The sequence below is a fragment of the Aptenodytes patagonicus genome, chromosome 14 (assembly GCF_965638725.1).
Source record: "Aptenodytes patagonicus chromosome 14, bAptPat1.pri.cur, whole genome shotgun sequence".
NCBI lineage: Eukaryota > Metazoa > Chordata > Aves > Sphenisciformes > Spheniscidae > Aptenodytes > Aptenodytes patagonicus.
Window position 1 is genome coordinate 11,748,479 of NC_134962.1, and position 18,094 is coordinate 11,766,572.

The window sequence follows — 18,094 nt, forward strand, 5'->3', positions numbered from 1 at the left end:
TACAAATCTTCAGGGTGTTTATTGTCAGGATAGAAATTTCCATATATAAAAGAAGTATTTAAAAATAGCACTACCCTGCTCTCAAAATGAAATATATATATATACACACACACACGTAGATATTTATAGAAAGAATTATTACCATTTTGCTATGTGATAAAAAACCAAACAAGATAATAACCGATTTCCAAACAATTCTGCCAAAACAGGGGCAAAGGGATCTGCCGATTCCTGCCGCTGGCTTTCTCATGGGTGCACACCTGGGCACCGTGCCGGGAGCTGGCCGGGTGAGCTGGATGGCACGCACCCCTGTGCACTGCCCGTGGCGCCCGGCTCTCCCCGTCCCACCGCTTGGCAGCAGAGGCTGAGACGGCAGAAGCTCTCAGGGTGCGATCACTGTAGGTTTTTACTCTTGCAAAGCAGCTTGCTGGGCGCTGGGGGCCGGGGGGGGCTGCGCAGGGGCTGGTTCATCCCAGACACTTTGGGAAAAGGCTGGGTGTCATGTCTCCTCATTCAAAGCACAGCCTGCCCACACAGATATCCCACCTCATCCCAGACCTGCCAGTTCGGAGGAACGAGGCAACAGCAAAGGCTGAACCCCTTGGCTTTGCAGCAGGGGTTTTTGCACAAGTTCTTTTTTTTTTTTAAGGATTTTTGTTTTTTTAAATACACTCCGGGTCCCCCTTGGGATTTTGCAATACAAGAACAAACACTGATGCTTTACAATAACCTAGCAATAACAATGCCACGTAGCTACTGTACGTCCCCATGCCCTGTCCAAGCACTGCAGCCCTCTGCAAGGATCACTTCTTGTTGGCAATCTGCTTTTCCAAGTCTTCGAGTCTGGCCGTCATCTGAGCAAGTAAACGTGCTAAGGAAATGGCGCGAGCCAGACGGTCTGGTGGGCAAACGGCTTTTTCCCCTTGAAGGAGCCGAAAATTTTCCCTGCTCCCATTTATCCATCCCTTCCTTCCCAGTGTGCGGTCTATCCCCAGGCTGCCCTGTACCCCAGCAAGCCCAGGCATCACCCCAAAGGATATTTTTCTCGGTCAGGCTCTGCAGGATGGCCACGGTGTTCGTCTGGAACTGCACCAGTGCCTCGCACTCGCATGGGCTGCGGATCTCCATCTCCCCTTTGCCCTCCTCTGTGACCGTGGGGGTTTGGGTGCAGTCAGAGGCACAGCCCTGTGGCACCTGGCTCTCCCCTGCTCCCGCACAGCACGAGTCCCTTGTCCCTACAGCCACCCACTGGGGCCGGACCTGAGTCTCAGGGCTCTCCCGTTTCCCCCTCTTTCTCCAGCCTTGCTCCTTTTCACCAGGCTGTATCCTTGCTAGCCCAGCGAGCTCGCTGCCAGGCATCCCACCAGGCATCCCGTGGAGCTGCCGTGCATGTGGTCACAGCATGCCGAGGACAGCCAGTGTGGAGCTTTGGTTCGCCTTTGAGCTGGGGTGGCAGGGGGGGATGTTGACCCCACATCTGTAGCCCCACGGGAGCCCCCAGGGGTCCCAAGAGCACTGGGGAGCCCCAGTCTGCCCCAAGGCAGGGAGACCTTCAGAGTAACCCGTCGTGGTCCTCCTGCAACCAGCAGCAGCAGAAGTGCAGGTCTGGACGAGGAGACAGGCCGTCCTCGGAGCTGGGGCAGCATCCCTCCAGGCAGGGTGCAACCCCAGACTCTGCCCATGCAACAGCACTGGGGCAGCCACTCACACGCCGTCCCTTTTGCATTTAACCCCCCAGCTACACCTTCTCCTTTTCCAGTCCCTCCCTGAGCCCCACCTCTATACCCGCAACAGCCTGGTGAGATCGAGACACCCTAGGCTCGCACCAGCCCAGCTCAGCCCTGGGGCACGAGACACAGGGTGACAGACACAAACCACCCCACCAGCTCTGCAGGGAGAGGAAGGCTCCCCCAGCCCAGGGCTGAGCCCCCTGGTGTGGCCAGGGCCACCCACCTGGGCAGATGTTCAGCTTGAAGTTCTCCACGAGGTGGGTCATGGTGGTGAAGTCTGCCGAGTAGGAGAAGTGCTGCTCCACTGGCTCGGAGGCGATCGCTTTCAGCTCCTCTTCCACAGCCTTGCCGACACCCACAGCGAACATGATGATCCCTGAGTGGCAAGGACAGATCCTGAGCACTGTGCCAGCTGCCCCACATCAAACAGCCCGAAGCCCAGAGGAAGCAAAGCCGAGGATGCAGGATTTCCCCTGGGCAGCCAAGGATGCAGGATTTTCCCCCAGCTTCCTAAATACACCACAGGAATTTGGGAAGGACAGGCAGGAGCGTGGCACCACCACTGTGGTGCAGGCTGCTGCAAGAAGGATGCTGCTCAGACCACCCTGCGACCACGGCAGAGGCACGTCTGCCCCTGCGGACCCAGGCGATGCAACACCCCAAGGCTGGATGCTGCAGCCTCCCCCAGAGCCAGCCACCCCAAGGAACCATCCTGAGATGCCCAAAGCACTGCCATTTGGGGTTCTCTGGCCCCCCGCACCTGACTCTTTTGCTCTCCTGGCCCATTCGGAGATGTCATCCTGGGAGCGCCCATCTGTGAAGACGAGCCCGATTCTGGGCACGCTGTGGGAGAGAGGCCTGGCACCTTCCAGCTCGGAGAAGCTGTGCTCCACCATGTGCTTGAGGGCGAGGCCCGTCATGGTGCCTTTCTCCATGTACTCCACCTCCATCACTGCCTTCTTGATCTCATCTGCACTGTGGTATTTGTTGAGGGGGAACTCAGTGCGGACGCGGCTGGAGTACTGCACCAGCCCCACGCGCGTGCCGTGAGGGGACACCTCCAGCAGGTCCACGATGCGGTTCACAAACTGCTTCACCAGCTCGAAGTTTTGGGGCCGGACGCTCTTGGAGCCGTCGATCACCATCACCAGGTCGACATGCCCGGCCCCACACTCTGCAGGCACAGGGGGAAGGTGAGAAGGGACTGGCCTGGCTGTGGGCACCATGAGGGTGAAGATGCCCAGGGCTGGAGCACCACGTGGACCCCCTGGACCTGCAGCCGGGGTAAGGCCAGGAAGCAGGGCAAAGCATGCCCAGGGGTCTCAGCCCAAAAACCTCCACTGCCACCCCAGCATCCCCTGAAAGTCCCTCCTAGGTATCCCTTTTCCTGAACGTTTCCTCAAAGCTTCTGTTGCATCTTCTGGGCCATGTCTCTGAGGACACGAGCCCGCATCCATTCCCACAGCAGCTGGGGCGCTCCCCCAAGCCCAGCCACCTCTCCATCCTCCTTCCAAACCAGCTCAGACAAAGTCCCACTTAGACCCCCAGCCTAGTTTCAGGTAAGCCCTCGCCAGGAGCACACAGCCCAGATGAGGAGGATGCCAAGAGCTGTGTCCCGGTACTCACTGCTGCACGCCTTGCCGTCAGCCTGGAGCTGCTGGCCCTCGGGGCACACGCAGCGGTAGGAGCCCTCAGTGCTCACGCACTTGAACTCGCAGCCGTGATCCACCCCGTTGCAGAGGTCAGTGGCTGAAAGACAAGCCAAGGGCACAGGGTTATCCCCACCCAGGGAGGGTGGCCCAGGAACAGCCTTTCCCCTGGGGACCGGGCAGGACAAAGTATGTGCCGTACACCTCAGTCTGTGCCGCGCCGCCACGCCAGGACGTACCCCTGCAGGACCTGCTGTCGGGCTGCAGTGTGAACCCGCTGCGGCAGCGGCAGTAGTGCCCGTTGGGGATGCTCACGCACTCATGCTGGCAGCTGTGGTTTCCGAAGCTGCAGTAATCAATCACTGGTGAGAGAAGGAGAAGGGTGGGCAGAAAGGGAAAGACAAGAGAAGAAGAGGGAGAGCGAGAAGCAAATGAAAAAGGGACAGAAAAGGAGAGGGACACTTACTAGTGCAGCTCCTCTTGTCCTCGTTGAGGTAGTAACCCGCACGGCAGCGGCACGAGTACGACCCACGAGTGCTGATGCACTGGTGCTGACAGCCATGTATCCCGTCTGCACAGGCATCGACGGCTGTGGGGGAACAGGACACCCGTCATCCTCCTGTCCTGGACTCCCTGGGGCAGCCGAGCAGGGACTGCTCCGTGAGAGCTCCATGAGAGTTAGGATAAAAAAAGGTTCTTTACGGGAACAGGTCTTTCTGTCCACGTTGAGCCTGTAGCCCGGGTTGCATTCACAGTAGAAGGAGCCAGGGGTGCTGACGCAGCTGTGCTGGCAGCCGTGCTCCTGCTCCATGCACGTGTCTACCCCTGCAAGACAGAAAGGGCATCAGAGTGGCCCACAGGCACACCAGATGCACGGGGACTCTGGCTCCGGCATGCACCCCTTCCAGCCCCAGCGTTCACCCACTGATTTCCAGTGCACGGACACAGACACTGCACGGGGCAGGTTTCTGAACTGCCTCTACCTGAGCACTAAATCAATGCTCAATATTAATTGACATTGTTGACAGCTTCAGCTGAGTAAGCGAAAGCTTGAGCTCAGCTGGAACATGCTGAAGGAGCCAGTTCTGCTTGTCTGTGCAGCCAGGAGCCTGCAGAACTGGCTGGGAAGCGGGCAGCAAGGCAGGCCGGCGACAGACAGGGTGTTGTAAGCAAAGGCATCAGGCACAGGAGCACATCAGGGCCCCCGGGGGCAATATCTGGTCAGCCCTGGACCCTCCACCCCAGCAAGCAGGGACTCACCATGGCACTAACGCAGCCCTGCAGGCACACACGTGCCCCTGGCTAGGAAACACTGCCTGAAAAAGGCTGGCAGCTGCCTTCTGCCCTTCGTCAGATGCTGAAGCACATGAGCAAGGTCTTGCCAGCCTGCTGCAGTGCCAGGTCTCCAGCAAAGCCCGCCAGCATGGGGGGGACAGACAGGTCCCAACCTGCAAGCTCCCGACCCGTGCCAGCATGGCCACGGTGCGAACCAGCCTCCCGGCTCCCAGCCGAGACTGGCCAGATGCTCCAGAGCAGCACCACGCGGCCAGGGTTTTATTAAACACAAATGTGCATGCAGCAGATGCCATGCACGTGTCTGCATAGGAGTAGACCCTGCTAGAGCCACGTCGAAATGTGTACGGGGCTCTGGGACGTGTCACCCATCCCCGTCACACCCAGGGAAACCAGCTCCACATTTTCTGCTCTTTAATATTCCCATCACTGCTGCCACAACGTCCTGGCTTGGGGCAGAGCTACTAAGCATGGGTGAAGAAAAGCACTTGCTTGCAATGCTTTTGAAGCTCTTCTCATCTCACCCCAGCAGAGGAAAGGTGAGCAAGAGGAAAGGCCACCTGTCCCAGCACCCCATCGGGGAGGTTGCTTCCCTGTCCACACTGCTCCTAGCAAGGGCAGACACCCCAAACACCCATGTGAAGGTCATCTTCTAGCCGAGCCCACCCTTGCCAGCCCACAGCCGCAGCTCTCACCCACCACAGAGCTTGTCCTGGAACTGCTTCCCAAACTGCTGGATGAGCTCGAAGGACTCCACCAGGAAGACGTGCTCCTCCAGCGGTGGTGAGGCCATGGCCCGCAGCGAGTTCATGTCTGCCCGCTGGATGCCCACGGCATAGATTTCGATGCCAGCATTCCGGGCCTGGGTGGCCACCTCGGTGACGCGGTCCTGGGGCCGTCCGTCCGTCACAATGATGGCGATGCGGGGGATCTTCTTGTGCAGAGGGCGCGCGCCCTCCTGCGTGGTGAAGGCCACGTTCATGGCGTACTGGATGGCCAGCCCTGTCATGGTGCCCTGGGCCAGCGGGACGATGCTGTTAATGGCCTTCTCCATGTCTGCCTGTGTGAAGAAGGTCTTGAGGGAGAAGATGTTCTGGACCTGGCTGGAGTACTGGATCACCCCCACCCGCGTGGCATTGGGGCCCACGTCCAGGCTGCCGATGATGTCCATCATGAACTGCCGCATGGTCTCGAACTCGAAGGGGCGCACACTGCGGGAGCTGTCGATCACAAACACGATGTCCAGGGGACCCGTCCTGCACTTCAGGGCTGGAAGGGGGCAAAGAGATGGTTCAGTCTCATGGCTGCCTGTAGAGAGCAGGGCTGGGAGTAGAGACATCCACGTCGGGTGGCTGGAGGGGTGCTCAGTGGGGGATGGAGAGGGCAGGTGTGGGCAGCCCCCACAGACCAGCACCTTCCCACTGCCAAATAAACCCATGGAGGGTGCTGGCAGAGTGGGAGCAGGGATAACAGGCAGGGGAGACATGCCCTGGCCATGGGGCTGTAGGGAAATGGCAGTGTCCCCTCCTCCCCGACACTGTCCCTGCAGCCAGACCCAGCTCCTGCTCCCTGCATTTTTGCAGCCGACAGCCTCAGAGGCTGCAGAAATGCCTCTCTGTCTGTTGGCATCTGCCCTGGCAAGGTTTAGGCACAGGTTTAGGCAGCGGCATCTTCATATCTGCAGCAAATCAGCATTAAAGTGTAAAACAGCCCAGTGCCTCATGCTGGCCTCTGCAAGCTGCAGCGCCTGCTCCAGACCTCTGCACCGCACGGGCTCCTGCTGCTGCAGTGACAAGCATGAAAATACTGCTTTGGGCAATTCTTCTGTTCCCCCCGCAGCTCCAGCCTCCCCTGTTTTTTACTGCATTTTGCCAGTTTCTGCCTAAAATGAGGGCTTGCTTTGTTGGTTTTTTTTTTTTCAAGGGCAGAAAATGAGACAGTGAAAAGCACGGCTCAGGGCACGCACATGGCAGGGATTGAGCCAAAGAGCCTCTCTTGGACATATGGGTGCTACTTCCAGTGCAAACTGGGAGAGTGTTTAGCAAGCGAAATGCCAATGAACATATTTTGCTTGGCTTGTGTGTACCCAAGCCTGGGAGAATTTGGCCCTAACGGTAAGCAAACACCTTGAGTCCCCTTGTGATGATGCCCAGACCTGGGCTGTCATCTCAACTGCTCCGAAGGTCTCCGAGACATACCCACTTCTTTCTCCATTTGGTGCCTTCACTGTTTTTAAACTGGAATTGATTTAGCTCCCTCTGCCCTGGGAGGAGAGAGGCTGGTGCCCCTGTCCCCCCATGAGGAGACCCATGCAGGGAAGGGGTTCCTCCTCATGCCTGTGCCTCCTGCCGAGGTCGGAGCCTGCAGGCAGGAGGGTGACAAGGTGGGCTGTGCCAAGTCTGAGGACGTGCCCGGAGCAAGTGGCACCAGACCCACCACACTGGGGCCAGGCTCGGGCTCCCACTCCCCTGGGCAGTGCTGGGAAGTTCGGGTCCCACGCCTGGGGGGATCCTCCATCGTCCTGGGGATGCCCCTGAAGAAGAAGCATCAGGTCCCCCCACCTCAAGCAGCAAGACATCCTCCAAGGGCTTCACTGCCCTGACAAGGCTCACTTCTCTCTCCTGCAGGCAATTCCCACCAGCCAGGGCTCACCTGCAGGTTTTGGTCTGGCTTCCAGCATCATCAGGAGAAGCAGGAGGAGAGGGGCAACAGACAGGAGCTTCATCATGGCTCTGTGAGACTACACGGCTCCAGGGCTGGGGGGACTCGCTGCGGGGAGAAGACGACGTTGCAATCAGTGCTGAGGGTGGGCTGAGCCGTGGGGCCATGCTCACCTGTGGTGGGTGTCCCCAGGCAGTGCCAAAAACCCTGAGCAGCAGCAGTTGTGACGGATCCATCCCGGAACTTCTCTGAACCCACGTGGGACTCTTCCCATTCAAGGACTGGCAGTCTCCGCACAGCTAAATTTCATTACAGTAGCAATGATCTGCCAAAGGGTCTGATTTTCTGCTCTGGGTGGAGCTGGCCATCAGACAAGCTTTATTTTCACTTGCAAACCAGGCGGATGGGATGTTCAGCCAAATGCTTTTTCACTGGCGGTGCAGCTGCTCTCTGCAGCCAGCTGGAGAGTGGGAAAGCTGCACCCAGGGATGCAGAGCACCAGCCGTCCTGACACTCCCTCCGCAGGGCAACGTGCTGGGAAGAGAAGCCCCCAGATGAAATGCCAGCACAGAAAAAACCTACTCAGAAGTCTCTCAAAGTCACTGGCAAAGACCATTTTTCCAAGAAGCTCCATAAATTTATTCTCTGCCTTTTTCCAAACTACATTTGGAGAGCGGGGAGCAGAAGCCTCCGCAGGCACAGGGTGTAACGGCGCCTGTGCAGATGGGCTTGCACCCATTCCCCCTGGGCAGGGTGCTGGGTGAAGCATTGCCAGGCTGCTGCTCTCCTTCGCATCACCCCGGGGGACCCCACCGCTCTGTCACCAGCGCTTTGCAGCTCTCCCCATCCTGCTGGCTTTCCCGAGGCATGCTCTGCATGGCGACAGTTTTTTCATGCGTTTGAGCTGGGATAGTTGGGGGAAAGATATTTAGATCAGTTACCCAAAACCTCAGCTAGTCACTTGTCTCCCTCCCTGCCCACCTCTGCGTCGCCTTGCCTTGCCTTGCCTTTTCCTGCCCTTGCCTGGCTCCTGCAGGGACGTGGATTTATTTGGTTTATTTTTATTCCAGCTCTGGTTGGAAACCCAAGGTGCTAGTGGAGGAAATGCCACAGTTAACGCCGCTTTCCCCGGGAGACGTGCAGCGCTGCGACCGGGCACAGATACTGGAAGGGTGCTTTTAAAAAAAAGCACACGGAAATTCATTTTATCAGTAGTTATCAGCCGATATTTATTTAGCCCCGGGAGGTCTCAGTTGTAATTCATCACCAGGGTTGCCATTTAATTGCCCAGTGGTTACGTGCAGCCCTGAACCTAATGTATTTGATAGCAGCGATGCTGATAATAGGTTTCACAGCTGCATCTTAAAATTGTCTCCAGACTCAGTGTTCACACCTGAAAAATGATATTGAAGAATTAGAAGGACAGAAAAGGGCTACAAGAGGAAACTGGGATCCAGAATACCAGTCTCAAAGTGGGAGAGACCTTTTCCCGGGGAGCGTGAGCAGCCCAGCCAGCCCGGGATGCGGCGGCTCCACAGCAGGCGTCGGGAGCTCCTGCAGAGCTGCGCAGTGGAGGGGTCAGCGGGATCGCTCTGGGATGCAGGGCCGAGGGCAGGCTGCAGCCCGGCAGCTGTTTTCTAGGAAGCCGTGGGGCCGAGGCAAGCATCGTTTTGTGGCCCACTGGCGGCGGCACCAGCTGGGAGTGCTTGGGCGCCTGTGCCCCCTCACAAGAGCACCATGTGCAAGCGGAGGAGCAAACAGCCCCTCCTATCCCAGCTTCATTTCCCCATTTATTTAGCAGATTCTTTTTCCAGCACTCACTAACCACTAAATATTTTGGGGACAGCTATGCCACCTATAACGTTTCTGCAGCTCTCTGGTCTCCAAGCCTCCCTGCAATGGCAGGCTGGCATGCAGCCTGTGTCTTGCAGCATCCAGATAGCTTCAAAGCCAGCCCAGAGACAGGAATGAGCTCTCGGGCCAAGAACCAAGGAGGAGAAAACCAGTTCACGACTGATCTATTTTTAACAGCATCTCAGCTTTGGATGAAGTCTTGGCACTCCCCGCGGCTGGAGGGGCTGATGCTGCCTGGACAGGGCAGGGCACAGTGGCTCAGCCATGCATCCAGCACCGGTCCTGGCAGCAGAGACCCAGGCTGGGACAGTGCCCTGGTCCCCAATTCAATGTAACACCCAGCCCTGCCCCAGTAGCAAGGTTGATGGGGACGGGGAAGCAAAGTTGATGGGACAGATGCCCCCGAGTACCTCTCCCATCATCCCGCGCTGGGCAACTTCCCCTGCTACTCGCTGTCCTTACTCCCCCGGGGCTGGCAGTGATGAGGCTGACTTGCAGCCCCGTGGGGGTTGCCCCCACCCTGAGGGCTCCCACGTCCCCCCTAGCCCACTGTCACCAGCCAGGAGCGGGAGGGAGATGGGTGGGAAGCGACCGGCTGGCAGGCAGGTGCTGCAAGGCAAGGCAAACACAGCGCCAGCTGCAACGCCAGAGACCTTGAGATAACGCTGAGCTATAAAGGAAAAAAAGTCCAGGTGGGGCGAGCGCTGACGGCTGGGCTGGCTCAGCCGAACCCCGCGGCGGCTGAGCCGAGAGAGACACTTGGATCATCTCCTGACCTTTCTGAGCAACGCAAGGGGAAAACCAGCTATTGCTTGTTCCTGCTGAAGGACACGCTCAGTATGTGGCACAAAGAGGGTAACCAAGGGAAAAGCCACATGTAAGGACAGAAGGGTCGGCAATGACCCCAGCCTCCTCTTGACTCTCCTCGTGATCTCGGACAAGGACGACATGGAGATGAATCCCCAGAGGCAAACAGGTAAGCCAGCATGCCTTCCCCGGGCACCTCCACCGGCAGTGCTGCCCTCCAGGGTGCTTGCATCCCTCCCCGCTCCGCCACTTGTCCGTCTGCTCTCCCTGCCAAGTGCTGAGTCTTAGGAAAAACAGCCGCTTCGGGTTTCAGCGTGGCCTCCTTGGCAGCTCTCTCCTGGCTACAGGTTAACAGAAATGCTCTGAATATTCCCCTTCTGGTTCATCCGCGCAGGTCGGACCTGGGCGCATCCTCCCTTGGGCAAGCCCAAAGGACAAGGCATGGCAGGGAGCAGGGTGAGGGATGCAGCCGGCTCCGTACCCTCCTCATTGTTACAGGGGTGGGGGCTTTATATATTGAATTGTAGAGGGGGTGAAGCAGATGGAGAAAGAAGGGGTGAAAGGCTCAGGAGGTGGCAGTGCATTCACAGCCCAGGAAAAGCCCTGACCGTAGTGTCACAAGGAGGAAAGCAGGTTGTGGACCATGGCTATGGAGCCATGAGCCAGGTCTCAGGTACAACCACACGCAAGATTTCCTATATCCAGGCACATCAGCCTTTAGCTGAGATTTTTTGTTAATGGCAAAAACCACACGACTCCAGCCACCTGCTTGGGCTTGGCAGACCTTTGGCACATTGTGGAAGCAGCAGCAGCAGCAGCTCTGCCCTGGCTCCAGACCCCACGAGAAGCCAGGACAAGGGATGGCTGTGCATTGCAAGGAGTGGGGCACAGCCAGGGGCCTCTGACCGAGCATGCTGTTACCCAACACGAGCAAAACTGGTGGGCATGCATGGCAGGGGTGCATGGCACTGATGCCACATCTGCTACCAGCTAATAGCACGTATTTCTCTGCTGGAAACCTTGGCCGATGGTAGAGCAGCCCTAGATGTGATGTTGCTGAGACTCAGCAGCCTCGCCTGCCTCTCCATGTACCCTGTTTTGTTCTGCAGGGCTTTTCTTTGCGGAGACCCAACCAGGCAGTTTTGGCAGGCCATAATTCAACTCCCTCATCAGTGTTATTTGATGGAAGTGTGAAAAAAAAACCCAAAATAGGCTCAGGAGCCTGGACACAGACTCCTTGTGCTTCGGACACCAGAGTCCTGCCAGGACAACAGCAGAAAGACAGCAAGAGCTGGCCTCAGGCTGGAGGATGGGGAGACAAATTTTCATGTCCTCAGCAGGACAGCAAGTCATACTTCAGGTCCATGCCTGAGAGAAAGGCTGCCCAAAAGGTGCATGCGGGACCAAGAGAGGATGACCGAACGTGTCTTGCCCCAGACATGTGGGACAATGAAACAACCAGAGCTACCTGGAGAGATGCAGACAACTGACATCAACCTGGAGGCACTTCTTGATGTCAGATTTTGCTGTGGAAACCCCGATGAACCACTGGCACGTTGTCCATATATTTGCAAGATCCTCAAGCCGTGTGAACAGATGAGGCCTGGGACAGCCCTGGAGCTGGATCCACCCTCTCCTGGAGGGTTGCCCAAAGGTTGGTTTCTCCCAACACAATCCACAATTTCAAGGTGCTCCCTGCCTGCAGGTGCACAGCTCTCAGCAGTGCCTCTGCTGCCTGTGAGCACTGAATCCACCCTCAGGACCATTTTACATGCAGCGCTGACCTTGCACTCAATCACAGTTCCAGCATCTCAATGCTCATCCTCCACAGCAGCTGGGTGACAAGTTGCAAATCCCACGAGAGAGGACAGCAATGCAGTTTTCAGAGCAAGGAAGAGCCAGGGAGCACAAGCACTTCGAGACCAGGGAAAAGGCATGAATTTCCAGCCCAAAATGTTTTTTCCCCCTTTTTAAGGACTGATGTGTCATTGATTCTTCTCAAACACATGTGTGGGAGAACAAGAGCAGACTCTTTCCAGGACGTCGCAGTACTCTCTGGTTACAACGCTACAGCAGCTTTACTGGGCCAAGTGCCACCTGGAAGGACACGTTGTTTGAAAAACAAGGCTGTATTTCTCGAACAGCACATCATGGCTCCAAACCCAACAGGAGTTGCTGTAACAGGAAAACCTTGCTGGATGCAGAAAGGACTTATCTTTCTCTCCCCTTGCTCCCCCAAAAAGCCAATTCCCCGTTTTATGGGGCCCACTCCCGCACTCACTAGGATTAGCATATTCACAGGGAGGGCAGGAGGAAGACGGGTTTCTTGTCCAGGTCCATTTGCAGGCTGAGTGACAGATGTCTTTGTCTCACAGCTCATGAACTTAACATCATACAAGTCCCGACAGGCTTATACTATGAGATGACATTTGGACTCCCCTTGGGAGGGAAATGCTGGGTGTAGCAATGGACAGAGCATCCCATTTAGATGTTCTCCACAATGGCACATGTGGTCTTTCTCTGCCACCAATCTATCTCTAAAAGACCTCCTAGTGCTCTGCGACTCAGCTAGGAGGAAAGCCTCTTGCCCAGCCAGCCTCTGCACTGAAAGACGCTATACTTGGGCTGGTGTAGCAAGAACTGGCAAGAATAAATGCCATATTCACTTGCAAATTAAACATGGCCGTTCATAGAATCATAGAATCGTTTAGGTTGGAAAAGACCTTTAAGATCATCAAGTCCAACCGTTAACCCAGCACTGCCAAGTCCACCACTAAACCATGTCCCTGAGCACCACATCTACACATCTTTTAAATACCCCCAGGGACGGTGACTCAACCACTTCCCTGGGCAGCCTGTTCCAGTGCTTGACAACCCTTTTGGTGAAGAAATTTTTCCTTACATCCAATCTAAACCTCCCCTGGCGCAACTTGAGGCCCTTTCCTCTCGTCCTCGCTACAACCTCCTTTCAGGTGGTTGTAGAGAGCGATGAGGTCTCCCCTCAGCCTCCTTTTCTCCAGGCTAAACAACCCCAGTTCCCTCAGTCGCTCCTCATAAGACTTGTTCTCCAGACCCCTCACCAGCCTCGTTGCCCTTCTCTGGACACGCTCCAGCACCTCGACGTTCTTCTTGTAGTGAGGGGCCCAAAACTGAACACAGTATTCGAGGTGCGGCCTCACCAGTGCCGAGTACAGGGGCACGATCACTTCCCTACTCCTGCTGGCCACACTAGTTCTGATACAGGCCAGGATGCCATTGGTCTTCTTGGCTGCCTGGGCACACTGCCGGCTCATGTTCAGCTGGCTGTTGACCAACACCCCCAGGTCCTTTGAAGCACATGTTCAAGATCTAGCCAAGAGGAAAACATGGTCAGCCAATTCCCCCTGTTCAACGAATCATGTCAAGAGATGGCTCCTATTTCAGGACTGCTGGTGGCATTTCTCTGTTCCTCTCTGTCCCACTCAAGACCTTAGGCTGCACTTGTCCCCTGAGCTGCATGACAGGCAAACTCAGCCCTGCTCCTAACTGGTATTTTAAGCAAAACTGGAGGGATTTTGGAATACTTTTAGATTTTGATGAAGAGTGATCAACAGGGGAAAGACCCACCTTACTGACTCTATTCAAAAAGCAAACAGGCCCCTGGAGGACAGCGGAACTGGGCCAAGAGACTTCAAACTTTGGAGGGAAGGAGGTCTGGGCCATCCATAAGCTGAGGCAGCAATCCATTGCCCAAGTTCTTGTTCTGGAAGGAAGGTGTTAGAGAGCATTTTTTTCCCCAGAAGTATGCATGTTCAACCACAAAGAAAAGAGAAATGGCCCAGAGCAGCTCCTGGGCTGGTGCAGAGTTTGTCAGCTGAGCTCCTCATGCAGCAGAGCCAGTATCTCTAAGCAATGAGATTGATAGTTACTAGCAGGACGTCTGTCTCCTGAATCTGCTGGGACCAATATCCCCAGCTGACCTCCAGCAAGCTTACACGGCACAGACAACCACAGAGAGCGCCTGCTATTTCAGCCTCGCAATCATACATTCATTGCCTGACCTCCTTCTCTAAATCTTTATATCATATTTCTCACTCTGGAGACGTGACTCAATGTGTTGGCATAAGGAAATACGCCAGGATAATATTCTTGTGCCTCTCCCCTTTATCCTACCCATCCTGCTATGTGTTTAATTGAAATAGCAGAAAGTGAGGAGCGTTTGGCAGCTGCAGAAAAGCATGCGGAGACTTTTTGGCCCTCCTCAAGACAGAAAAGCAAGCTGGTTGAATTCTTTGTCCAGATACTTTTCACAGGGAGAACCCCAAAGGTAGCACGGGAAACTGCTCCCACCTAACTTCATGGCTGCCACGTCCCTCTGACAGCAGGACGGCAGGAGAACTGCTGTTCCAGGACCAGGATGCCATCAGCCTATAGGAGATACACCAGAGAAGAACTTTACCAGCGTCGCAGTGGTCTGTGGCCTCACTTCTGCCCACACTGAAGAGCAGGTGCCTTGGGGACCTTTGTGCCTCAGCATCATCCTGTCATTGTCAGCACACACAGATGCTGCGTGGAAACCTCCTGCGAGACCTCCCCAGGGACTCAAAGCAGCATTTGAAGCCATGGCTGAGGACCACTTGACCTCAACCTCACCCCTATGTGAGATTAGCCCTTTCTGGTCAACCTGTGAGCAAGTAGTTGAAATCATCTAATTCTGTTGCATTTACCGAGTTCTTGCCAAAGGTGCCTACGAGGTCTTTGCTTCCAGGACAGACCAGGGAACACTCCGAGGTTGCTTCACCGAGGCTTTGAGGCCTCATAAGGCTCTCCAAGGAGAGTCCTACAGTATGGCATGAGGAATCAGAGACCAGGAGTGTCAAAGCTACTTGCTCAAGACTGTGGGAAGCCTGTGGCAGAGCCAGGACCCAGGCTGGCTCTCCCACCTGCATCCCAGGATGAGGGCACAGACCCAGCCGGCGTGAAAAAAGGGCACTTCAGACAGTCGAGGGAATGTCCAGACGTGCTTTAGGGAACCTGGGCACAGGGCAGCCGTTCTCAGCCTGTCATCTGCCTCAACAACTTGACACAAGAGGTTCAGCAGATGACAGGGAGAGCGAAATGGAGGAGTGGTAGTGAGATTGCTGCCTGGCATTTCAGCGCAGACTGAAATGTTTTGTGTCACTCTCATCCTGGCTGGTACTGTTAAAGCCAAAGCAAGATGCTGTGAAAAGAGAAAAAGAATGAGGGGGATGTCTAACGCGACACTTTGGGGAAGCCATCCAAGTCCAGCTGGAAGTGTAGGAGCTGTGAATACCCAAAGGCAGGGTTCTTCCATCTTTTTCAGCTTGTGGACCCTGCTAATTTTCCAGCCAAGACACAGACTTGTATAGTGGGTTACCTCTGCTGTCAACAGATCTGCTCCTACTGATTCCTCCCGTAGACCATGGACTCCTACGGGTCCGCAGGCTACAACTCAAAGACTCCCTAACTTATACGCTGGCAATCAACCAGCAAAGCAGCATGACACAGCCCAGAGACGGGAAGTCTGGAGAGAAACCAAGTTACTGCCACCTCTCTGCAAGGGACCACAGCTGATCCCTACAGATTTCCCTGATGGGCACCAGAGGGACCAGGTTAGTGATGGATTCATGTGTGCAACCAAGGGCTCGCAAGGCGAGAGATCAGAAGGTTGTGGACGAAGAGACACAGGTAAAGGCAGAAAGTTGCCAGGGAAGACAGATCCGGCCTCCAGTAAAAAACACCAGGAAGGACAAGCTGCCTGAGAACCAGAAAAGCTTCAGACACAGGATCAGGCACAGCAGCCCGGGGGCATCTTGCGTGGAAACACTGCCATAGCTGTGCACCAGTCTCTGGAGTCTCCTGCGCACACGCCTATACCCTCCCCTGCTTTAACAGAGCTGTTTTTAAACCTTTACATTTAGCCAGGACAGGAGAGGGAACCAAAGCCTTCTAAGTGCTAAAAATGTTACTCGATACCTAAAGGTACATCTGTGCTGCAAGTACCTACAGAGGGGTGACTCTTGCCAGCCCGCAGCAGGTAACAGCGCAAAGTCCGGGTCCCTGCGCCCCGCTGCTCAATGGAGCCCTTATGGCAGCTGCGTGAGCTCCCTTCCAGCCAACAGAGCCCAAGTGATCAATTTGCTACTGTTTGGGCCCAAAGTGGAGAAAACACGAATACTGAGAGGTAATGACAAGTGGCAGGAGCCGCTCAGCCTCCTGGCATGGCTGGAGGACACGTGTGTGACATCTGGCACAAGAGGGACTGACTGGTTCTGGGGGAGTGGCTGATTTTTATAAGTTTCTTTGTAAGTACCACTCCCATCTTTTTTTTGCTGTGTTTCTTCTAGGTCCCGTTTATTCACTCACAGTAGGGCCTGTCTGTAATTCACATGTGCATGTAGATACGAACTCTACTTATCTCCCCCTCCATGTTTCAGCCCTATTCATCAAGCATTTGTAAATGGCATTTTATGACCGCCGAGTTTTTAACAAGGCAGGCACGCTGCTTGGAAAGCAAACAAAGGGGCCCCTATTGGAAACTTTAAAGATGTTTAAACAAAGGCTTCTCTTGAAAACCTTTAACCCCTAATGCCAACCTCAAGGGAAATGCTATGTTATGAGCAATCGGAGCACAAACATCTTCTGTGACCGCAGATTGCCTACAACGGGCTGCCTTGTTGGCTTCGTCTTTTCTGTTTGCTACCGTCGCCAACAAGGGCAGCTCCCGAGTCCATCTCATAGTAATCATGTAAAATTTCTTTAATTCTTCAAGAAAAAAGAAAGTTACAACTTCCACAAAAATCGACAACAGCTTTTTCCAGTTGGATGCAGCAATACCCCGCCTGCTTCGATGGAAAGCGTTGTTTCATTACTAACTCCAAGACCTCTTGCATGCCTTCCAGATGGGAATGTATTTCAGATGAGGCCAAATTTATCCATATCCTGGTGGCAAATATCAGGGCTGAGATCCGAGAGCAGATTTCCCCCCACGCACTTTTTGCCGATATCAAATGCCAATCTAATGAATCCCTGCAGAGATCACAAGAATCTGCTTGTGAAATGCAGTTTCTACTTGCTACTGAGAACCTGCATGGTCACTGCCTGTGATTAATTGCTCCTGTTCTTGGAAAAAGAAAAAAAAATAATCTTTACTATCAAGAGATGCTACAGAGGGTCCCACAGGGAGGACTTCATAGTAACTTTATAAATAAACTGGGCTTGACTGAAGCAAAAATCCTATGAGTTTAAGCAGAAGAGGTAAAGTTGTGTGCCTTGTCTCAGCGTCGGGGCTCTGAACAGGCTCCTCTCTCGGAGCCCACTTTCCGCCCCCCGAGTCCCACTGCACACTTGTGGTGGCTTCCTTCGAAGCAGGACAGTCCCGTTCCCGTGCCGGCCTCCTCACCGACACCCATTCCCGCTCTGGAGCCCTGCCTCCCAGATGGATTCGGCAGCTCTCTGCACCGCAGCAAAGGCTGTCCTCGCAGAACGAGGGGGGAAACCCCAGCGGAGCACATACCACCACATCGTGTAGCTGCTCAGCTCCACTTATCTTGGATGGCTGCGTGTTAGCACAAATATGATGAGCGCAGAATAATCTGATTTTCCAAACAAGTTTTCCCATGTAATTGCTTGGAACAAAAGTGCCTAGAGCTAACTTTTCCCCGTGAAATGGTTGGAATTGCAAGCCAAAGGTGGGTGATTGCTTGTGCAAACATATTTATGAGTATGCACAGACCCAATTTCTCAGTCGTGCAGAAACAGTGCATAACAAACTTAGGGCACACTTCTAAGCTTATCTTTTTGTAGGATCTCAATCTCCTATTGCTCAATACGCCTTGCCCAGGTGTACCAGACCTTATTATTCTCTGCTAAAAGAGATCCTCGATTGTATAAGCAGGAACCTGCCCGAAAGCTAGGCAAAAGGTGAGCAGAGCAGGCAGACTGCAAACTGCGCCATCCCGACAGTGGAGAAGGGTTTACATCCTCCGCACAGGCACCGAGAGCCAGAGCGGGGTACCATGCCCTCTTACTGCCCCACCAAGACATGGCCCCCAGCCCAGCGCGCTCGGGAGGGCAACCGCTGGCACCGCTGTAGGGGGA

The 18,094-nt window shown here is 54.9% G+C and overlaps 2 protein-coding genes across 2 annotated transcripts in view; one reads left to right on the forward strand and one right to left on the reverse strand.

Annotated features, from left to right (window-relative positions):
• Nucleotides 1-18,094, reverse strand: part of MATN4 (matrilin 4) — an 18,498-nt gene continuing 404 nt past the window's right edge. The window contains exons 2-11 of the mRNA XM_076351955.1: nt 7,325-7,441; nt 5,372-5,941; nt 4,082-4,204; nt 3,846-3,968; nt 3,619-3,741; nt 3,357-3,479; nt 2,491-2,904; nt 1,954-2,106; nt 1,041-1,145; nt 1-862 (exon numbers count right to left, since the gene is read on the reverse strand). Coding sequence (XP_076208070.1) covers nt 804-862; nt 1,041-1,145; nt 1,954-2,106; nt 2,491-2,904; nt 3,357-3,479; nt 3,619-3,741; nt 3,846-3,968; nt 4,082-4,204; nt 5,372-5,941; nt 7,325-7,400 — 1,869 coding nt within the window. The 5' untranslated portion in view covers nt 7,401-7,441 and the 3' untranslated portion in view covers nt 1-803. The remainder of the gene's footprint in view (nt 863-1,040; nt 1,146-1,953; nt 2,107-2,490; nt 2,905-3,356; nt 3,480-3,618; nt 3,742-3,845; nt 3,969-4,081; nt 4,205-5,371; nt 5,942-7,324; nt 7,442-18,094) is intronic.
• The window catches only part of RBPJL (recombination signal binding protein for immunoglobulin kappa J region like), a 21,602-nt gene continuing 13,643 nt past the window's right edge, over nt 10,136-18,094 (forward strand). The window contains exon 1 of the mRNA XM_076352410.1: nt 10,136-10,163. Within this exon, the coding sequence (XP_076208525.1) occupies nt 10,136-10,163 (28 nt within the window). The remainder of the gene's footprint in view (nt 10,164-18,094) is intronic.